Source organism: Myodes glareolus, chromosome 27, assembly GCF_982192425.1.
Source record: "Myodes glareolus chromosome 27, mMyoGla1.1, whole genome shotgun sequence".
Lineage (NCBI taxonomy): Eukaryota > Metazoa > Chordata > Mammalia > Rodentia > Cricetidae > Myodes > Myodes glareolus.
Window position 1 is genome coordinate 26,361,058 of NC_142052.1, and position 21,479 is coordinate 26,382,536.

General features: G+C 45.8%; 1 protein-coding gene and 2 long non-coding RNA genes across 12 annotated transcripts in view; 2 read left to right on the forward strand and 1 right to left on the reverse strand.

The window, feature by feature from the left end:
* Arhgap28 (Rho GTPase activating protein 28) overlaps positions 1 to 6,366 on the forward strand; it is a 172,913-nt gene extending 166,547 nt beyond the window's left edge. For all 5 annotated transcript variants that reach the window (XM_087902274.1, XM_087902273.1, XM_087902275.1 and 2 more), the window contains exons 17-18: positions 424 to 488; positions 3,289 to 6,366. In XM_087902274.1, the coding sequence (XP_087758400.1) occupies positions 424 to 488; positions 3,289 to 3,383 (160 nt within the window). In that variant the 3' untranslated portion in view covers positions 3,384 to 6,366. The remainder of the gene's footprint in view (positions 1 to 423; positions 489 to 3,288) is intronic.
* An 8,453-nt stretch (positions 6,367 to 14,819) lies between these two features.
* LOC125401230 (uncharacterized) lies at positions 14,820 to 20,037 on the reverse strand. Its single transcript, XR_007232275.3, has 3 exons — positions 19,812 to 20,037; positions 16,475 to 16,639; positions 14,820 to 16,291 (listed from the first exon to the last, which is right to left on the reverse strand). It is a non-coding gene; the product is annotated as an uncharacterized LOC125401230 (long non-coding RNA).
* Positions 20,038 to 20,065: 28 nt separating this feature from the next.
* LOC125401237 (uncharacterized) overlaps positions 20,066 to 21,479 on the forward strand; it is a 49,770-nt gene continuing 48,356 nt past the window's right edge. For 4 of the 6 annotated variants that reach the window (XR_015736867.1, XR_015736868.1, XR_015736869.1 and 1 more), the window contains exon 1: positions 20,066 to 20,302. This is a non-coding gene — a long non-coding RNA (uncharacterized LOC125401237). The remainder of the gene's footprint in view (positions 20,303 to 21,479) is intronic. The other 2 variants (XR_015736866.1, XR_015736864.1) reach the window with 2 other exon arrangements.

Sequence of the window (21,479 nt, forward strand, 5' to 3'; positions counted from 1 at the left end):
CTGAGGTGATTTTTAAGGTATTTTTTTAAAGCACTTAGGAAGTCTAGAGGTGTAACCCAGTCTGAAGAGGGAATGCATGCAGCCTCGGCAAACACGGAAATTCACGTGGCTTCTTTTGAATGGAGAGAACTGTGGCCGGAGATGGGGCAGCGTTAAACAGCCAGCCACCGTGCTGATGTCACCACTGCTCTCCGGCGGTGCTGACGTTCTCAGCTAGAATGTGTGTGTTCTCTGTTGCCATGGCCACTGAGCATCCTATGACCAGGAACCGTCTCAGCCCCCATAGACGAAAGTTCTTGCTGCTGCTGTCGTGACTTTGGTCATAATAAAGTGTGTGGCGTATGTTTCGTCAAGATAGGATGACTTGTCGATATTCACTGTGGACCCTAAAGGAACCTCAACTGTTGCCTTCTCTGTTTTTAGTCATGGTTCATCTGAATGTATAAAGATGCAGAACCAGAGGTTATATGAAGTTGGAGGAAACATAGGTAAGCATCATTCCATGATACGTTGCTATTGTTGTAGGGGTGTGTTTTTTCCCACACGTTTTATAGATAAAAATGAAAATCAACAATGGCTGGGGGTTTTATAGTTCCACGTAAAAGCAGTTTCATGATTTTTTTTTCTCCAATATTCTCAAAATTGAAGTGAGATAAAGACTTTGGGTCCTTTGCAGTGTGACTCTTAAAGTTAGAAACCGCCTCTTGCTGGGCTCACAGAACCGAACAGAGTTGAGAACCTAGAGAACATGACGCCCTGTGCTGGCTCTTAGCACAAGGTCATTCTGTTGCCTGATGAGGTCAAAGGCCATTCCTCGTGCCTCCATCTGCATCTTCTGTGGCTGACGTGTTCCTGCATTCTGTTTTATCCGTGGACAGTGTTTCTCTGACCTTCTCAGGGATGTCCTGTGCCGCCCAATCAGAGCCTTGCTCTACCTGTACCTCAGTTTACCCCTGCACCGTAACCTTTTCCCTCCCATCAGCATCAATCCCACCTAAAATGGTTCTCAAAGGACCAAGAAACCTTCGTACTTAACCCGGGCTGAAGAGGGAATGCATTCAATTCTCACAACACAGAAACGAAACCTGGCTTCTCTTAAGGGGAGAGACTTGTGGCCAATGACAGGGCGGGATTAAGCAGGTAGCCATGCCAACAGCACCTCTCACCTCATGCGCCATATAGCTAAGCTAGCAATCTCAGCAGTGCAGCAGTTAGAACTCTGAAGGATGATGAGTTTCAGAACACCTTGGGACATACAGTGAGCTTGTATCTCAGATACACACACACACACAAACCCTATTCCTGTCCTCTCTAGAAAACTCCTGACACCTTCAGGTTACTCCCACTTTTTTTTCTCCACCTCCTTCCACTTCACAACACACCTTCAGTCAGCTGTCTGTTTTACATTCCTTCTTCCAGTTTCTTCTCTCTTGAAAGCACTCTACCCAAGGGTCCCCCTCAACACCTCACCAAAGTCGCCCTCTCACCCAGGACCCTGGAGAGCACACACTGAAATGCCGTCACTGTTTGTGTCTTAGTAATTGCCTGACTTGGGCTTTCCTGTCTGAAAACACTTGTCTCTGTTCGCTGCTGAGGACAGATGAGTTTCTGAGCTTCTTCCTGCGTCTCGGAGTCTCGGCTGCTTCTTGGCTCTTGTGAGCATAGTCCTTGGAAGTCTGGGTGTGTACACACACCTTCCTAGATTAACTCAGTTCTCTCATTGCTTTCTCTCCACCTGCCTGCCTCCCAGTCTACCCTCTGGGTCCTGCACTTATGCACCCAGTCACCTGGCACACTGCTGGGCGTGCCACTGGCTGACTTCTAGAATGCTCTTGCTCCAGATGCCCTCATCTCCTACTTGACTCTCCATGCCACCCTCTTGGTGATGCCTTCCAACATTATGCAACCTCCTTTCTTTGTTTTCTCCTAATATTCCTATTGTTAAGACTTATTTTATTTTGCACATATTTGCTTACTATCTAAATATCCACAGGGGAAATTTTTGACACTAGAATTGTGCCTGTTACTTCAATAGAAAGCAAAAAAAAAAAAGTCCGTTCTTGTTCCCTTTAAACTTTTTTGAGATTGTAATTACATCATTTCCCCGTTCCTTTCCTCCCTCCAAACCCTTCCATAACACTTCTCCCTATCCTCTTTCAAATTCATGGCCTCTTTTCACTAATTATTGTTATATGAATTTATGTATATAAAGATATATACCTAAATATACCCTGCTCAATCTGCATAGTGTCACTTGTATGTACATTTCCAGGGCTTCCCGTTAGGTTTGGGATATCCACTTGGTAAGATCTCACTCTCAATATCAGCATTTCATGGCTGCCTGTAGTTGTGCTGAGGCCTTGTGTTCTTTCCACCATGAATTTTACATACCTCTTTTGTTGTCTGTGTTTAGCTCATGATTAGGCAGTCACGTTGTCGAGACTTTATGGATATGGCTTCGGGCATTACCAGGAGGCACAGTCTCACATGAGACTCCATGATTCCCTGGCTCTTAGAAACTTTCTGCCCTGTCCTCCACAATATTCCCTGAGCATTAGGTGTGGGAGTGTAGGGTGGTAGGTAAGTAAAGGCTCTACAGTGTTTTCTGTAATGGCCTCAATCTGTTGCAAAGAGAGATTTCCTCAGTGAGGGTGAGGACTACACTTACCTACCTGTGGTTATAAAAATAAATATTGAATGAAGTTAGGGATTGTGTCGGTTTAGTCAAGTGGTAGTTGTAGCTTCTCCTTCATGATCCATGATTTAACTAGCTCTCTAGGGAGTTGGCTAGATTTCTAGTACCAGAAATACTTTACCTCTTACTGAGCAGAGAGTCATTGGTTACGGCTAAGAGGTGTGTGCCATTACTGCACCCTTAGAGTTATCATTCCATCCTAGCTGTTGTTTGCAGTCATCAATGGTGTTTTGATTTTTTGGTGTTGCTATTTGCATTCCAGTGGTATTTTGTGTTTTAATAATACAGTTTCCTATTTTCTTTCCTCTATACTTATTCCTCTCTATACCTGTAAGTCACAATTTTGTTGTTTTTATTTTCACAGTATCACACATTTCCCAATTGTTCCTTTCCTGTGTTTTTAAATTCTTTCTCATATCCCTTACTTATTTGCTGAGATCGTTTATTTTGGACTACAAGGGCATACTACCACACTTCCACACCTTGCTCTTTCTTTCTTCCTTTGAATGCAGATTCTGGGGATAGAACTCATGTCCTATGCTTATAAGGCAACCACTTCACTGGTTTGAGATTTTTGGTTTTCTTTCTTTTAGGACAACACTGTTTGGATCCTGATGCGTATATATTGGATGTGTATCATGTTAATCCTCATGCAGAATGGGTGATTAAGCCCTCACCAAGCCTTTAAAATATGCCGAAGATGGCTCTTGCCTTGTATTATATGCCAAGAAGTTCCTGCATTTGTGGGAAAAACCACACTGCCCTGAGGTATTAGCTCCTGTAATCCTGGTTCTCCTGAAAGAGTCACCAGCTCTGTCAATATGAACTGCAGAGAAGGAGCTGGTTCACATTGAACTGAACTTTCTTATCACAGTCCCTTGGTAAGAAGATATGACCCAGAAGAAAGGCCAACGTTACTCACTGTGGAGCTACGTAGCAGAAATAAACTTGGCCCTGTGCCTGGGAATAGGCTGCACTTCTGATGTGAAACATACACTATTTATGCTCCTAGATTGAAGGGCCTTCCGTCTAAAGACAGCTGTGCCCCATGTCATTCTATGCATCACGCTCAGAAAGGATTTGGTAGCGCCCTGGTGCAAAGGAACTTTCCGTTGAGAGTTGAGATGGTATTTTACGGTTCCTTGTCTCGTGCGCACAGGTCCTCATTACAAATCCCAGTTTGGCAAGGGCGTCCTGTGCTTCTAGTTTGTCCTGTGTGGTCCACAGTCATGGCATCTTTTCCCTCTTCTCACAGTTGTGGTGCTCGGGTGAATAGATCGCCTCTTATGGGTTAGCATGAATGTCCTTTGCAGATCAAACACTCTTTGTTTACAACATTTCACGGCTGTAGCCACTTCTGCAACCCTAACACCAAAAATACAGAAATGCGTTTGCCCACAAGTGCCGAAAAGGTCACTGGACCCAGAATTGATAAGTTGCAAAAGTACATTGTGTTCTTCGATCTAATGTTAACCAGACACGTGGCCAGTCACTGTGGACTAGCACTGGGCCGTGGAAGCTGGAGACCACTGTCTGGGCCACATCTTGCACAACTCTTGTCTAGATCTGCAGTGGTGAACACTTAGTCCTCGTGTTTCTAAGAGAAACAGATCTAAAATGTACCGAGGGACAGGACAGCTCTGCCTTCCTTCCAGAGGCTGCAGAGAGCATCCCCGTTTATCCCAGGTGTGGTAATCTTCCACAGACCAAGAGTTTGATGGACTTAGAGCAGTTACAGCATTTAAGACCCAAGTGCCAGTACAAGCAAAACTCACCCACAAATGCAAAAGGACTGTCTCCTTCCCTGCATAGCCCATGTCCGGAGATAATGAGGGTACTGTAAAGGCGGGTGCAGAAGAGCTCTCCCATTGGTGTCATGGCTGATACTGAAACAAAACACCCATCTCCAACAGTCAGGTCATCTCCTTGTAGAAACAGAACACGCTGTGCATTCAGCATGCAGATCCTTGTCTTTCTGTCCCTCGGGAGTTTGCTCTACTTTTCTAGAAACACAAAAACCAGTTTGTTGGGTTTATTTATGAATTTCTATTTCCTTTCTCTGAAAAGCCACTAAAAGCCAAGTACGTACTGCTAAGGTGTGTGTGTGTCCCAGTGCTTGATCGGTTTCCGGGCTGCCCGGTGCACCCATGAGTGTGTGCGGTGAGCCATCATCATCCCGCAGGGCGAGCAGGGACTGAGCATGCCACTGTCGAGCTGCCGGATTCCAGGACTGTCGCTGGAGGAGTCCCTGCCTACGCATGGAAGCCAGGCATCCTTCCAGAGCACCACTATGTTTCTGTAAATACGTGAACATATTCCTGTATTTCTTGGCAGGAGAAGCATCCAATGCTGTTGTATTTATATAGAAAGTGCACAGCTATGTTCATTTCTTTTCCATTTCAGATGAAATGAGAACACATTAGAATCTGTGCCTTAGCTTTAGTGGCCAGGCTTCAGTCAGCCCTAGTGGATGGCAGGTAGCGCGCGGCAAGGTTCTGCATTTCCTGCCGACTTTTGTGCGGCTTCAGATGCAAAGTCTTGGCTGAATCGGTAACTTGGAATTAATCACTTCAGCTTATTCAGGAATGTGACAACTTTCAAATAACTGTATTGTGTGGAGGGCAATGTCAGAATCAGGGGCAATGCTTTTTGTTTCTCGTCACACAGTTAATCAACTAGAGAAGGTTTAGTCAGCATGCAAACTGGTGTCCGTGTGTTCAACGAGTTTCTTTCACGGATTTTTATTCTGAAAGAATAACCTTCCGATCAAATTGAAAATACCTGCCATCTGAGTACTGAAAGAACTTTGACCTTAATGAGAGTTGGTTTTCAAAAGTCCAGTAGCCAGCCTGTTAGACTAAATGGGATGTTCGCCAACAAAAGAGGCCAGATACATTGCTACTAAAGTTCATTCGTACTGGCTTCTCACCCATCAACTGCTCTGGATACACAAGTAGGGAAATAATTTCATTCGGGAAAGTAGCAAAGGAAATGACTTGGAGGAACATATATTCAGGAAGATGTCTACAGCTGCCTTGTTCCCCTCCATTCTCCCTAGGAGGGTCCTTTGCCCTGCAGCTCGGCTGGGAAATGGTTCTTCCAGCCAGTGGCCTTTGGACAAACTGGAATACCGATTCCTTACAGTGTGTATGTGCCGTATAAACTACCTCACCAGCCTTTTTCGGGAAAGAGAATCAAATGGACTTTTAACATTTTGTTGTTGTTGTTGTTCAACTGTCCCTGGGTCTTACTTAGGTTGCTGCAGCTATCTCTCAGTGTATGTTTTTGATAATATGCCATTCACGCCATGAAATGGCTTTAGCAAAAGCGTTAGGACAAAAATACGCCGGAAGTATGGCCTGCGGTGTGCCCTGAGGGAGTCCTCGTGTGTCCTCCGTGACTGTCTTGTGTTGCTAACCATGTGGGGACACGATCTCGGGAACTGGTGTTCATTTTTCTGGCAGAGATCCCGCTCCTGTCTGTGCATTTCCTTTGACTGAAAAGGAGAGGGGATGAAATGTCCCTCTTCTGAGCAAATATGTTGATTCTCTTTATGTGTGTGTCTGACTTGCCTGAAAAGACTGTACATTAGGGGGTATAATACTCCCCTTGACAGGCATTTTCAACTATTTTCCATAAATATGTCACTTAATAAAAAGTAATACGACATAGACTAAAAGTGTTCCTTTCACACACGTCACTGTTTTGCACACACGTCACTGTTTTGCACGCCCTCATCTCATTTGTAAACACCACCTTCCAAGAATTTCTTGTCTTCCTAACTTAGTGATTTAGTTAGGGAAAATCATATATCCGTGGAAATCCCAATCCTGTGTGTTTTCACCTCAGAGTTGGATGCTGAGTCTTTTCGTCCCATCAGCCCTCTCATTAACTAGGATGCAGACACCACTTTTATCCATAAAAATGAAGAAACAAACACTGAAATGACTACTGCAAGACGTCGTGCATCCGGGTGCACAGCGGTGCAGGGAGAAGAACAGGAGTTTAGGGGCCCGCGTCCCAGCCCAGCCCTGTGAAGCCCCTGTCATCATAGTGAAGGGTGACTGGAGGGAGCAGATAGCACTGACCCTCTCATAACTTTGCTTCTGCTAGGTCTGGCCTAGGCAGAACTCTAGTTACATATAAGAAGACATCTTTTACATATGTATGAAACTTCCCATAAGTACAAAACCTATTTTGACAAAGTTCAATAAATGCTCTTTTCAAAAAGTTTCAACCTTGCAAAAGCAAAATAAACAAAAGTAAAAAGGAGTAGAGCAAGGGCTCAGAGATTAAAGTGCCTGCTGTCCAAGCTGTGGACTGGAGTCTGTATACCCAGCACCTCGGGAAAGCTGGCACAGCACCACACAGGCACATGCACACGCGCACATGCACACACCACACACAAATACACATGTACACTCGCCACACACACAAATGCACACGCATACTCATCACACACATGCACATGTACACACATGCACACACACCATACACACAAATGCACACACACCACACACACAAATGCACACGCACACACACCATACACACAAATGCACACACCACACATATGCACGTGTACGCACATGCACACACACCATACACACAAATGCACACACATGCACATGTACACATTCACACACCACACACAAATACACATGCACACTCACCACACACACAAATGCATACGCACACACATCACACACATGCACATGTACACACATGCAGACACACCACACACACAAATGCACACACCACGCACATGCACATGCACACACACTGGAAGCTGCAGAAAACCAGGGCTAGGAAATCGAGGATGTAGATACCAGCAGAAACACACCTTCCTGCCTAGCACAAGTGAAACCCAGGGCTCAGTCTTCAGAAAAAGTAAAATGATCTCTTTGCAATTTATTTGACTACTGATAGAGGATTCTAATTATTCAGCAAAGTCATGGCATATTGATTGTTGCATAAAATTAATTAATTTTTTATTTGCCGCAAGAAATAGAGAATAAGGTTTTAAAACCTTTTACTACAGCAGCAGCCAGTAAAATCCTTTTTGAGTAGTTTTAGCATAATATATATCAAAGCTGTTTCTATAGAAGTTAAAATATAAAAATATAGATTGTGTCATGTTTGAGAATGAAAGACAAATGAGAAATATGAATTCCTCACAAATATGCCTGCAATTCAATATTATCCCAATAATATCCCAATAGGATTCCTGGTAGAAATTGACAAATTAGTTACAAGATTTATACATTAATGCCAAAGATCTAGAATATATAATCAAATAAGAAGAAAGGGGACTTGAATGAATGAATTTATTGCTTACTATAAAACTTTAACTTCCAAGAAAGTTTGCTGAAAAGTGAAATTAAGCATTTTAGGTAACAGGCCAGGAGGGTGGCACTGGTATGCCACTTCCTGGGTCTTCACAGCCACGTGGACATTGGTTAACACTGGAGCAAGTGGGTATCAACATGGATTAATCAAAAAGGAACAGAAAAAGTCAAACTGGACCTCCTGGCGTTATAGAGCAGAATTTGCGCAGGTGGTTGACAGAGTTAATGAAACGAAACTCAGCCCTGAGGCTTTCAGAGAAAAACCATGTGGAGAGAGAATTCTGAGATGCCAGCCCTCAGGAACTAAGGCGGAAGACCCTGGGTATCAGATGAGAGCCTGAAACCCATAGCAAAACCATTTCAAAATCACAAATACACAGGGTAGTTTTCTCATTAAAGGTTCCTTAGGAGAAACACAATTGTAAAGGATTGCTTAACCCAAGAGAATATTAAGAAGTCAGGGCACACTACAGCTTGGGAGAAAAAAATACATCTGAAAATTTTGTTTGGCAAAGGACTAGTACTCAAGAAGCGTGCAGCAGTTGGCGTGAGATCACTCAGTGGGTAAAGGAGCTCATGGGTAAAGGACCCATGTGGTGGAAGGAGTGAACCACAAGTGCACTATGGCACACCACACACACACACACACAGACATATACTCACACACATACACATTCACACAGACACACCACACACACACATACACATTCACACAGACACACCACACACACACAGACATATACACACACACATACACATTCACACAGACACACCACATACACATTCACACAGACACACCACACACACACAGACATATACACACACAATACACATTCACACAGACACACCACATACACATTCACACAGACACACCACACACACACAGACATATACACACACACATACACATTCACACAGACACACCACACATACACGACTTATACACACACACATACGCATTCACACAGACACACCACACACACAGAGACATACACACACATACACATTCACATAGACACACCACACACACACAGACATACACACACACATACATACATATTCACACACACAACACACACAGACACACAGACACACATGCATACATATACACACACATTCAGACACACACATACATGCATATACACAGACACACACATACATACACATTCACATACACCATACACATACATACACATTCACACAGGCACACACACATACACTCCACATACACACACACCACACACATACATACACAGGCACACACACCACACATACACATTCATACAGACACACACATACACACCACACACACACACCATATACACAGACACACCACACACACACCACATACACAGCTAAATAAAGGCAATACAGTTTTAAAAGAACTTGGTAAGAGACAAGCTAATTTCTTAATATGGGCTCAAGACTTTGACATACCCAAAGAGACACAAAGTTTATGAAAAGTAACACCCAAACAAATTCTAGGCACCTTCGTCCAAACTCCAATGCCGGTGTCCACAAAATTAGGAAAACAAGTCTAAAGTTCCCATGGAAACAAAAGGACTTGAAATAGCTGAAGCAATCTTGTGCAGAATGAGCAATGCTGACAGTACCGCAAAACCAATTTCAAACCATGCAATGGAACTCAAGTGAATGTACAGCAACACCATGCTCCCCGCACCAAAACAGACACCTAGAGCTGCAGGGTGCACTCGCAGATCCAGGAATAAACCCACGCAGTAATAGCTGCCTGAGTTTCAACAAAGATGACAGAAATGTACCTTGGAGAAAAAAATGGCTTCTCCACCAACGAAAGCAAAGAAAATTGGATACCCGCCTGGAGAGAAATGAAGCTGTGTCCTGAACTCTTATCTTGTTTACGAAAAAGAAAAAAAATCAGCTAAAACTAAAAACGGACCAAAGACCTTAGTGTATGGCATGAAACCGTGAAAACACCGGAACTAAACATAGGTAAATCTTTGAATACACGCTGACAGGTAGGTCCTGAGAACTGCAGTAGCTCGGAAAGGCAGGCATGGGGAGGGGGGTGGCATCACCTCAATAGTCCCCACAATGAGAGCAGTCCGCTGAGTCATAGAAGACTTAGTCTATAATATGTCAAGAATTGAAAAAATCAACAAGCCGACATTTCAATGGGACAAAGGGCAAAGGAATTGAGCAGACACTTTCCAAACGATGAAGGATACACGGTCAGCATATTCGTTCCTTTTCTGCTGGGGTGACAAAGGCATCGTGACCAAGGCAGCTTATAAAGGGAACTATTACTTGGGTGTACGGTTCCAGAGGGTTAGTGTCCATGGGGGCGGAGCAAAGGCATGGTGGCAGGGACAGCTGAGAGCGTGCGGAATAGCAGGAATCTTTCAAAGTTCCCAACAGCAGGGTGTCAACTCACCCAGGAAGGCTGCACCCCACCAATACACCACTGGAGACCATGTGATCAAACATATGAGCCCGGCGGGGGGGCGGGGCATCTCATTCAAACCACCAATGCCAATCCACAGAAAATTCTCAATGACTTTATCTATTAGGGAAATGCAAACAAATACTACATTCAGATGACTCTGCCGTGTCCTGGTCAGCAAACCAGTTCTGTTCTGGCGAGGAGGCAGCAGTAGACGACACCATTGTGTTCTTGGTAAAATCATCAGCTAGGTCAGCACTGTAGAAGCCAGTTTCCGTCTGATCCAACCCTTCCACTTCTGGGCTTGTGCCTGGGAGAATCGAAGTCAACTTGCTATGGAGATGCCTGCACAGTCCTGTTTATCCCAGCAATATTCATAACAGCCAAGTCAGAATCAGCCTGGGTATCCAGTGACCGGAGAATGCATAAAGATATGGCTCACATATACGATGGTGTTTAATCTGGTCACAGCAGTGAAAGTGTCATCTGCAGGAAAATGATAGGACTGGAGATGGTTCTAGGTGGCCAGTCCCACGGTCACAGGTGTCATACGCTTTCCTAATACTACAGAGTGGCGTGAACCTACAAGATGGACCAGCAGGAGGGGGGCTATTGCAAACGTGGGGTGGATATGATCAAATCCCACTGCAAGCATGCGTGGGCGTGTCCGGTGAGACCCCTGCAGGGCAAGCATGCATGGGCGTGTCCAGTGAGACCCCTGCAGGGCAAGCATGCATGGGCGTGTCCAGTGAGACCCCTGCAGGGCAAGCATGCGTGGGCGTGTCCAGTGAGACCCCTGCAGGGCAAGCATGCGTGGGCGTGTCCAGTGAGACCCCTGCAGGGCAAGCATGCATGGGCGTGTCCAGTGAGACCCCTGTAGTTAGCATATGCAACAACAGATTTTCAAATTAAAATAGCATCTCACTTCGGAAAGAAGATATACAAATTATCACGAAATAAATAAAACACATGAAAGAAATTAAACATGGTGAATCATTGGGGAAAGGAAAGCCAGACAAGCTGCCTGACTGCTTATGCACTGAAACAGCCCGAACTGAAGGCTCCTCCTCATGCTAAGGGTGGAACCGGAACTCCGGGCATTAACAGAAGCCCAAGAGGGTACAGTGTTCTGGGGATGTGTGCCGCTTCAACATTTGGTGATCTTAAGATCAAGATCTATGCATTTCCTTTCCTTGTAAATATTACCTCTCGGGGGGGGGGGGGGGGGGGGGGGAGGAATCTGCAAAAACGTAACTTTTCAACCAGAGGGGTTGAAACCTAGGGGACATGTACTGGTGTTAGCAAGGCTTTTACAATGTATTTTAAAAGTTGTTAGATAGATGTGATAGAAGACAGACAGATAGGTAGGTGCCAGTCCAAACGTAACCATTACAGGAGAATGAATGTTCAGTCCTACTCCCAATGCTGACAGGGTAAATAGAATTTTGAAACTGCCTTTTGCTCGGTGTTTTAACTAGCATTGTTTCACTGTGTTCGGGAACTTGAACTTGACATTTGTTCATTCTCAGTGATGGCTCTGCCACCTTGTAGCATTTTTACAGTGTGTGCAACCTGCCCTGGGGTGTAATCCATGTCTCTAGACGGCAGCAGCCTGTCTGTCCTCCGTGAGTATCTCTCAACACATAGCACTCCCCACTACCCCAGGATCCAATCACATGGAGTCCCCGCTACCCCAGTCCGGTCACATGGAGTCCCCGCTACCCCAGTCCGGTCACATGGAGTCCCCGCTACCCCAGTCCGGTCACATGGAGTCCCCGCTATCCCAGTCTGGTCACATGGAGTCCCCGCTACCCCAGTCTGGTCACATGGAGTCCCCGCTACCCCAGGTTCCAGTCACATGGAGTCCCCGCTACCCCAGTCCAGTCACATGGAGTCCCCGCTACCCCAGTCCGGTCACATGGAGTCCCCGCTACCCCAGTCCGGTCACATGGAGTCCCCGCTACCCCAGTCCGGTCACATGGAGTCCCCGCTACCCCAGTCCGGTCACATGGAGTCCCCGCTACCCCAGTCCGGTCACATGGAGTCCCCGCTACCCCAGTCCGGTCACATGGAGTCCCCGCTACCCCAGTCCGGTCACATGGAGTCCCCGCTACCCCAGTCCGGTCACATGGAGTCCTCACTACCCCAGGTTCCAGTCCAGTTCATGTAGAGTCTGTGCCATGTGCCAGTTTCACAAGTGAAGAGGGTCTCAGGACCCTTATCTGAAGAAGTTTAGAAATGTTCAGACTTCCAGTGTCTGCTCCAGCACAGTGCCACAGAGAGGGTCTTAATCATTTTCTGGGTGTGCATGAGATTATCATGCAGGGATATCATGCGTGGCTCGTGCTCACGCAGGAGCCAGGAGAAGCGATGCCCACAGAGGGGGTTAAGAGTTATCCTAGGTCCTCCCTTGGTCTGTAGACCCAGAATCTCAGATCTAAATTTTCCAATTGGAGAGCTGTCTGTCTCCCTTGTCTCCGGGTCGACCCAATGAATACATGTCCAGTCCATCTTACTGATAGCTCACCTTTTTACACTCGGTGACACCGTGGGATGGCCAGCTTAGCAGATGGATTCCCTCTTAAAAGGCCCCACAGTTGGCATGTTTGAAATGATGTTTATATCTCTATACCAAAAATCCATTTCAGTGACATTGAAAAATCACCTTCTCTTATAGCTACTTTATGTTTTTAGTGCAAGTCGGTTCTTGGAGTCCCCTGGAGAACTGGTAAGTTTCAGGTAAGTTTGGCCACAGCGGCTACAGTATAGGAGTAGCAAGAACAGGGTACACTGGATTTATTTTGATCCTTTGCTTTTACTTCATTTCCAGTTGACACGAGATGTTTAAATTCATGTACATTCGTGTACATTGTGTGATCAGAATAATTAACATATTTATCAGCCAAAACACAAATTTCTTTGGGTTACAGCTTTCAAGCTCAATTCTAGCCATTTCGAAACCTGCATCATTAACTTAATTCCTCCTAATTCTTCCTGTACCCGTAGACCAACCTCACAAGTCCTTCCCTCATTTTCCAGGCCTATTGGTAGCCACACCTCTCTTCTAGAGTTCTGAGACCAGCTTTTTACCAGATTTGTGTCCTTAGACACCAACTTGCTTTATATTTAGCAACTTTTTAACGATGTTGTGCTTCCCAGCATCTGTCACGAGGGGGCAGCAGAGGCTGTTGATTCGAAACTAAGTTACCATCAAACTGATTTCCTCGGGGCCCACCTGCCGGAATCCCAGGTCCAGCTGGAGGCAGCAGTGGCTTGTCCTGCACTCCTTCGCAACAGTGCCACACGCCCACCCTCTTTGCCCAGGCCGGGCAAGGGCACAGAGACCACCAGTTCATAAAAAGTCAGGCTAGTGGCGGTCCTGGGCCAAGGGAAACTCGACAGACCTTGAGTTCCAAAACTCAGGACAGAAACCCTGGACTCAGACAAGGGGTGAAGTGGCCAGGCGTGCAGAGCCCCACACGTGTGGGAGGATGGGGAAGCTAAAGTGACCAAGGTGATGTCATCTTGTACTGACTCCATTATGTGTCTGCTTAGAAACTCCTCAACCCTGTCCTCAGCCCTGCACGTATACCTTGGCAACTCACCTGGGATTGCCTAAGACCCTGTCCAGATGTACTAACCAAAATAACTGTTTATGCAAACCCAACATAAAAATAAGCAGAAATGGTGTAAATAATAAATTGTCATGTTGTGTCTGAAATTATGTCCTGCTAAAATAGATGCTACAAGGTTCCTCTGTCCCTTTTCTATACCTGATGGCACTGTGGTCTGTGTGGTCTTTGATCTTTAAGAACCCTGTACCCCGTGCTTTCAGCACCAATAGTCTGTCTGGTGCTAACCAAAAGGAAGTACTGGGATGGGGAGTGGGGTGCTGGGATAGGTGGAGGGAATGGAAGGAGGGGAGGGAGTGGGAACTGGGATTGGTATGCAAAATGAAAACAGATAGTTTGTTTACTTTTTAAAGAAGAAAGAAAATTATATTCAATTCTATCAGGCAAAAAAGACACCATTTCTGTAAGTTTTTTATCCAACTTTGGAAACAGTCTTGCTATATTAGGTACACGTCAATAAATAATTACTTAGGATTGTTAAAAAAAAAAAGAAAAAGGAAAAGAAAGCACTGTGATGTGTCCTTCCATGCATGGTGGCCTTTAACTTCTCACCGATGCTCAACCAGTGAGGATCAGACTGGAGCTGATTCAAGGCAGGGCATTCAAGAATGGAGAGCCAATGGAGAAGAGGCCCAGCCAGGGCCCATCCTTCCTTCTTGAACACTGGACACACCCCTACTGGGAGGAAGGGAATTTGAACGATATTCAACAAACATACACCAGACTTGATGGATGAATTAGTGTATTAGGGTTCCATGCTTGAGTATGGGGAATAAGTTACAGGAGTGGGGATGTCACTGAAAGCCCACCCCAGTATGGCTGGGGGTTCACTAAAGCTGGAACCTTGAAGCTTTCTCTATGACTTGCAGGTGTCTCCAGGCCAGAGTCTGTCTAAGGCACCTTGGGCTTGTGTGAGTTGCCCACAGTCATAAGAGCTCAGAAAGGGAGAACTCTGTGTGGCTGGTCAATTTCAGGAGCTTCCCAAGACTTCTGTGCTACTTCCTGGGTCTAACCCGGTATCCCTTTAAGTTCCCGAGTCTCAATGAGCTTGGGAAAAAAACTGCTCAGTAAACATGAAGCTCCATAGACGACTGTCATGAAGGACAGTCGATAGTTTCTGAGGCTCGAGATGGGTGAGTGTGGAACCACCTGAGTGTGAGTCCTAGCACCTGCCTGACAATGAGTGTGCTCCTACAGCCCTGTGACCCTGGAGTTGGCAGTAGGAAGATACGAGTGGGTCATCAGAACTCACTGGCTAGCTGACCTAGCCAATCAGTGAGTACCAGGTTTAATGAAACACAGAAGAACTTGTCAAAAAAGATTTAAAATGTGGAAGACGCCTAATGTCAACCTCTGGCCTAAGGCGACAACACACATGTGAGCATGTGTGCACACAGAGACACACAGACAAAAGTATTTCCTAGCAATGGAAATGGAAGTGTCCAGTGTAACTGCTGAAGAAGTCGCAGCTTTCTGAGCCCCTTCCCCGTGTGTCAGGCAGGCCTCAAATTCTCCAGCTGAAGACTTCAGAAAAGGTTCAAAGGGGAGCATGCTTCTGTGACAGTGTTCCAACAACATGCAGTATATAACATTTGGGATTCCAAGTGTCATATTATAGGTAGTGACAATGTGAATGAATTTAGAATGATTATATTTCCCTCCTGGATACACAACCTATTAAGGCATTTGGAAAAAAAATAGGACATCACACATTTTTTGGCCAATGTCCCTTATGTAGTCTCTAAATGTATCTAAAATCACACCTTCAACATACTCTAAGAAGGAACTCATGACTGCCAGCCATAAATCACCTAAGACAAGAATGAATTTTGAAGCCCAGAAAAACCCTTACATGATATAACCGGAAGAACAGTGTAAGAAGACAGGAAGTGGTCAGCCTGTGAGAGAACTGAAACTTCACACGGCTGGAGAAGGACGTCTGACTACTTCTATGAATGTGATTCTCAAGATACCTTCCCAGGTGGGTGGTGACGCTGGAGAGGTGCCTTACAATCAACAGGAAATCATGTTACCGTTATAAAGACAGAGCAAGCCAAGCCACGGTCTGCTCCTGTGCGTATTGAGTGTTCAGTGGAGCCTTGGTAAAGGCCACTGGGAGAGTGAGTCAGAAAATCAGATGATCTTTAAGCATGCCAGGGTTCACTCCCACGAGGGCAAGTTCCAGGAAAATACTTCCCTAAAAAAACAAAAGCAGAAAATCAGAGTGGGGATATGCGAGGAGAGAGCCTTTCAGTTTGTGTTCTACATTCTTCCTGTATAAAGTGGCTTCTGTTTGGCAAAGGTTAGCACTGCTGAGAGGCCTGCAGTCAGTGCCCTCTGTGGCCTGAGTGTCTCTTAACACATGAGACTCAAGACTCACCAAATCAGAAGGCATTTCAGAAGCTGCTCAAATTCTTCTGGGAGATCGTCTGCCTTCCCACTCTGGCAAGCCTCGCAGACGCAAGAAGACTGAGCTCTCCAAAGCGGACCATGCTTTCACAGAGGAGGTGTGGTAGCGGCCTCCTTAGGTGTCCAGGAAAATGTCCTGCAGATCATTGAAGATGTAAATAAAGTCAAGTAGCAACAGACACACAAAGAAACAAAAGTACCAGTGAGCTGTGTTCAAGGGAGCCTTGATGTGGGAGAATTGTTTGTATTCTGTCAATCATGTATTTTAATAAAACGCTGATTGGCCAGGCAGGAAGTATAGGCGGGTCAACCAGACAGGAAGTAGAGGCGGGGCAATGAGAATAGGATAAGGCTAGGGAGGAGAAAGCTCCCTCAGCCAGTCCTGCGCAGACCATTGGAGAGGAAAGATGTAAGCTGCCCCACTGGAAAAGGTACTGAGCCATGTGCTAATGTAGATAAAGATAATGGGTAGCATAAGTTATAAGAGCTAATAATTAGCCTGACCTAATGGGCCAATCAGTTTATAACCTTATGGAGTCCTGTGTGTGATTTCTCTTTGGGATTTGCCAACTGTGGGGGACTGGGCAGGACAGATACCCCAACAAGCCGGCCCTCATGTTACAGAGCCTCAACCTTCTGCTATGCCTGGCTCACTCGGGATGCCACAATAGAAATGCATTTGCCAGAAGCAGAAATTCCAACTTATGATGAAATAAACGCATGCCCAAGGGAACAGAGGCTTTCTAAAAGAAAGAAGAAGAAAAAACAAAAAAACTAATTGAACAAATTGAGTTTATGTTCCAGTGATAAACACCATGACCAAAAAAACAACCCTAAAAAGAAGTGGTTGCTTTGGCTTACAGGTTACAGTTTACCATCGGAGGAAGCAAGGAACTCAAGCAGGCCAGGAAACCAAAGAGAGACCTGAAGAAGGGGGCCATGGAGGGATGCTGCTCACTGGCTTGCTCCCCATGGCTTGCTCAGCCTGCTTTCTTATACAACCCAGAACCACCTCCCCAGGAACGACAGTGAGCTGGGCTCTTTCTCATCCATCATTAACCAAGAAAATGCCTGACAGACATGCCCACAGACCAGTCTGATGGAGGCAATTCCTCAACTGAAGTTCCAACTTCCCAGGTGACTCGAGTTTGTGTCCGTTTGACAGAATCTAAACAGTACAGCCCTGGAGAAGGTCTGCAAATTCTCGTCCCTCCACCTGAAACCCTTCTGCCCATGTCCTTCATATGGCCTTCATCACCAGGCCTAGGGAAACTGTCACAACCTCTGTCAAGGCCCATGCTGTGGACTCAGGCAAATGCAGGTGCTGAGAAAGACCAGCAACCCAGCATGACCTGGTCTCTGTGCACCTGAGACAATCTCGCCCCAGACTGCCACACTGTGCTGTGGATAAATGTCAAAGAAACGGCCTTTCACTTTCAAAGCGAGCATCTACCACAAAACATCCCAGATGCTACTAAACAAAGGGCGTGTCTTCAAGATCAATCCTGTGACACTCCACGGGAGATGTCATTTCTGATGGGGGAAGGTAATGCCAGTGCCTGGAGACCTTCACTGTCTTCCTGGGCACTCCAGAAAACAAGGAAAATGGCTCTTTGCGGGAGCTGAAGTCCCAGACACGGGCCAAAACCACATAATCATTGCTTTTTTGTTCACCACCTGCTGGTTTTTGCAAGCTGTTGGGGTTTGGCTGGGAGGAGAGGGGGGTCAAGGTGACACTGAGGGTTCCTAGACACTAAGGCCATTTTATATTGTTCACAGCATTCCAGGGGCTCCGAGGAGAGTCCCAGAGACAAAACTGCATGCAGTGTCTGCAGAGTCAGAGTCTCAAACTCCAGAGGATGGGGCGAGGTTAACAGCACAAGCCTGCAGGCAGCCTGATCCCCAGGACGGAGACTGGAAGGGGGTGGGGAGTAGGGTGTGCATGGTGCCAGTACCTGAGTCAATACGCTTTGATATTAACTTCCCAGGCAAGTGTCTGTCAGTATCTATCAGAGCAGACAGCTGTTGCAAAGCAAAGGCTACGTTCTAGCATCACACCCACACTGACTGCTCCTTTAGTCATCGGAAGGGATGTGTGCCAGCATTAATTCTAACTAAGGGGCTAGTTTGGGACTTGTAGTCAGGACTGGGGCTACCAAGACACAACTAGAAAGGAGACTGCATTACCTCTGAACAACCCAAGGGCTTAAAATATACTGCATTATAAACCTGTAGCATTGATGATAACTTTTGTACTTCATTAGAGTGGGTATCTAGAGTTTTGCCTATAATCAGAATTCCCAGGTACTCTGTTACTGATCTGGGGAGAAAAAAGTTCCAGGCATGAAAGCCTACATTTTTAGAATATTTTGCAAAATTATTAATCTACAGCAGATAGGAAGGTAAAAGCAAGGCTTTACCACGGACAATCGGAGAAGTCTTAGTTGAAAAGGTAAGTTGTTGAACGTCTCATACAATTCACCCCCAATCCACCTTCTATTTGGGGAGTTTTGTCTGTGTTGGTTACTAACCAGCTCCCCTTGACCTTTTAAGGGATACCATCTTTCTTGTAGATTGAAAATATCACTTAAGAATCAGAGAAATTAATCTATACTAGTGGAAGGCCCAACAGTGAAACTGATTACTGAAATCAGTCAGTCCGTATTGGGCTTAAAAAAATAAAACTTGGCATATTGCTAAAATTGGGAGCTGGCTCTGTAGAATTTTAAGAAGAAAACACTGGGTTTGGGAGCGGCATTATGGCTTCAGCTTACCTTAAGACGTTTTTCAAGACGTGTGTGTGTGTGTGTGTGTGTGTGTGTGTGTGTGTGTTGCCTGCCTGGTGTCCGGGGAAGCAAGAAGAAGGCATCAGGTCCCTTGGAACTGGAGTTATAGTTAGGAGCTGCTGGGAACTGTGTTCTTAACCACCAAGTCTTCTCTACAAACCCTGAGCGCATGGTTTGGTTCGGCTCCTCCTGCAGAGCGGTGGGGAAGCTGCTTCCCTAAGCCCTCATCTTTTCACCCGCACAGTGAAAACTAATACTTCCCTCAAAGAGTTGGTGAGGCAGTTAGATCAAACGAAATTTCACATGGATTTCTCCCCATTCGCCCTGGGCCGAGAGCAAATTCATTATCGCCCTTACTGGTCAAAGCGTTTGTGCACGCTGCTATCAATTTCAGCCTCCTCCGTTACTGATACGGTAACAGGGAAACTATTCTCAACAAAATGTGGAAATCTAAGGGGAGGGAATTAACCATTAGCTCCAGCCTTCCTGGCAAGTGGCTGTTGGTACCAGGAATGGGGTTACCATGGTCCAGTAGCTCAGATCCTCACTGAAATTCAGGAGGCCGTCCTGGTCCTTCCATCCACCTTCCATCCATCTTTCATCCTGGAACCCAAACTCCCCGGTCAGGAGTCCAGTCCCCAGGCTTCTCAACCGCCATAACCGCCGAGTTCCCAGCATCCCTGTCTCCAGGAAATCAAGAGCTTCTACATGGACAACGTCTAGAGAAGACTGCCCCTATCCAACCGCCACTGAAAGGTATGGTGGTGGGGGGGAGGGGGAAGCCAGCTCCAGACCCGCCCCTCACGCTGTCCCTTACTCCCATTGCTACGCCCGCCCCCAGACCGACCTGCCCCCTCTGTGTGCTCCCTGCTTCCAGATCCACTTCCCTATCGGTAGACTCCGTCCTAATTTCCATAGGCCACACCCACTTGAGCAAGCCAGGCTTGAGCATCCAACCAGCCTACAGGGTGGGGTGAGCAGAGCCAACCTGTGGAGGCGAGGTCAACAGACAGGTATGCTTACCACTTCTCCAACTCTGCTTGGGGCGGGGCTATAACTGAGAAGTGCGGAGTCAAGACAGGGAAGGCCAGTGAGGGAGATACCAGGCTAGTGATGGGTGGGTTGGATTGTAGTGTTGGGTGGAGGAAGCTGAAAAGGGATCTTGCTCCACGGGTCCTTACTGGCTATGCAAATCTGTATATTCGCCAACAATGTATGGAATTCCTATTTTCTCCACTTCATTGGAAGCACTGATTTTTCTGTAACTAATTTGGGGAGGTGTTCTAGGTATTGTAACTGGACTGACATCTCGTATTGCAGTTTGTATTCACTTTCTCCTGGTTGCTAGTGGCACTAATCACTGTAAAATAGATTTTCTGACCATTTGCATTTATTTTGAAACGTGTCTATTCAGATCATTTGCCCTCCCCTTGTTGTTTTACCTTGGGTTATTTTTGTTTTGTTTGAGGAGCTTATATTATCATTGATCCTGTGAGTGATTGGCAGACATTTCTTCCCATCTGTCTGTCTGCTTTGGGATGCTTTTTTGATTTCCTATAATCACGCCTTCACTTTTGCTTCCCGTACATTTCAGGCCACACTTTAATCCATTGTCTGTGCCAGTATCTTGAAGTATCTCGCCCATGTTTTAAGCCTTGCGTTTAGATATTTGGCCCACATTGATTTTTGCACAGCCTTACAGATAAGGGTCAAAGTTCCGTTTTTCTCATGGATATCCAGTTTTGTTAGCACTGTTTATTGAAGATGGTTATTTTTCCCATATAGGTTTTTGGTGCCTTTTATCAAGAAATGTTTGGCTATAGATGGTTAGATTTATTTTGGGGAACTTTTTTTTTTTTTTAATGTCAGTGTCCCGCTGCTTTGTGGCTACAGATCTTAGCACTGCTCAAAATGAGGCGTTATAATGACTTCAAGTTTCACCCTTTTCTGGAGCTCACAGGCCCGGAGAGATGGCTCCACAGTTAAACATTCTTGCTGCTCCTGCATGCCGGAAGCAAAGACCTGTATTTTTGAGACCTGCATTTTGTTTACAGCCATCTTAAGCTCACAGGTTAAGAAAAATATTTACCTCTCCCCCTCCCCCCCTCCCGCCGCAGGGTCTAGAAAATCAACCTGGTGTCTTATCTCCCAGCAGAGACCTGCAGGAACCAGGTTCTGGAAACTCATTAG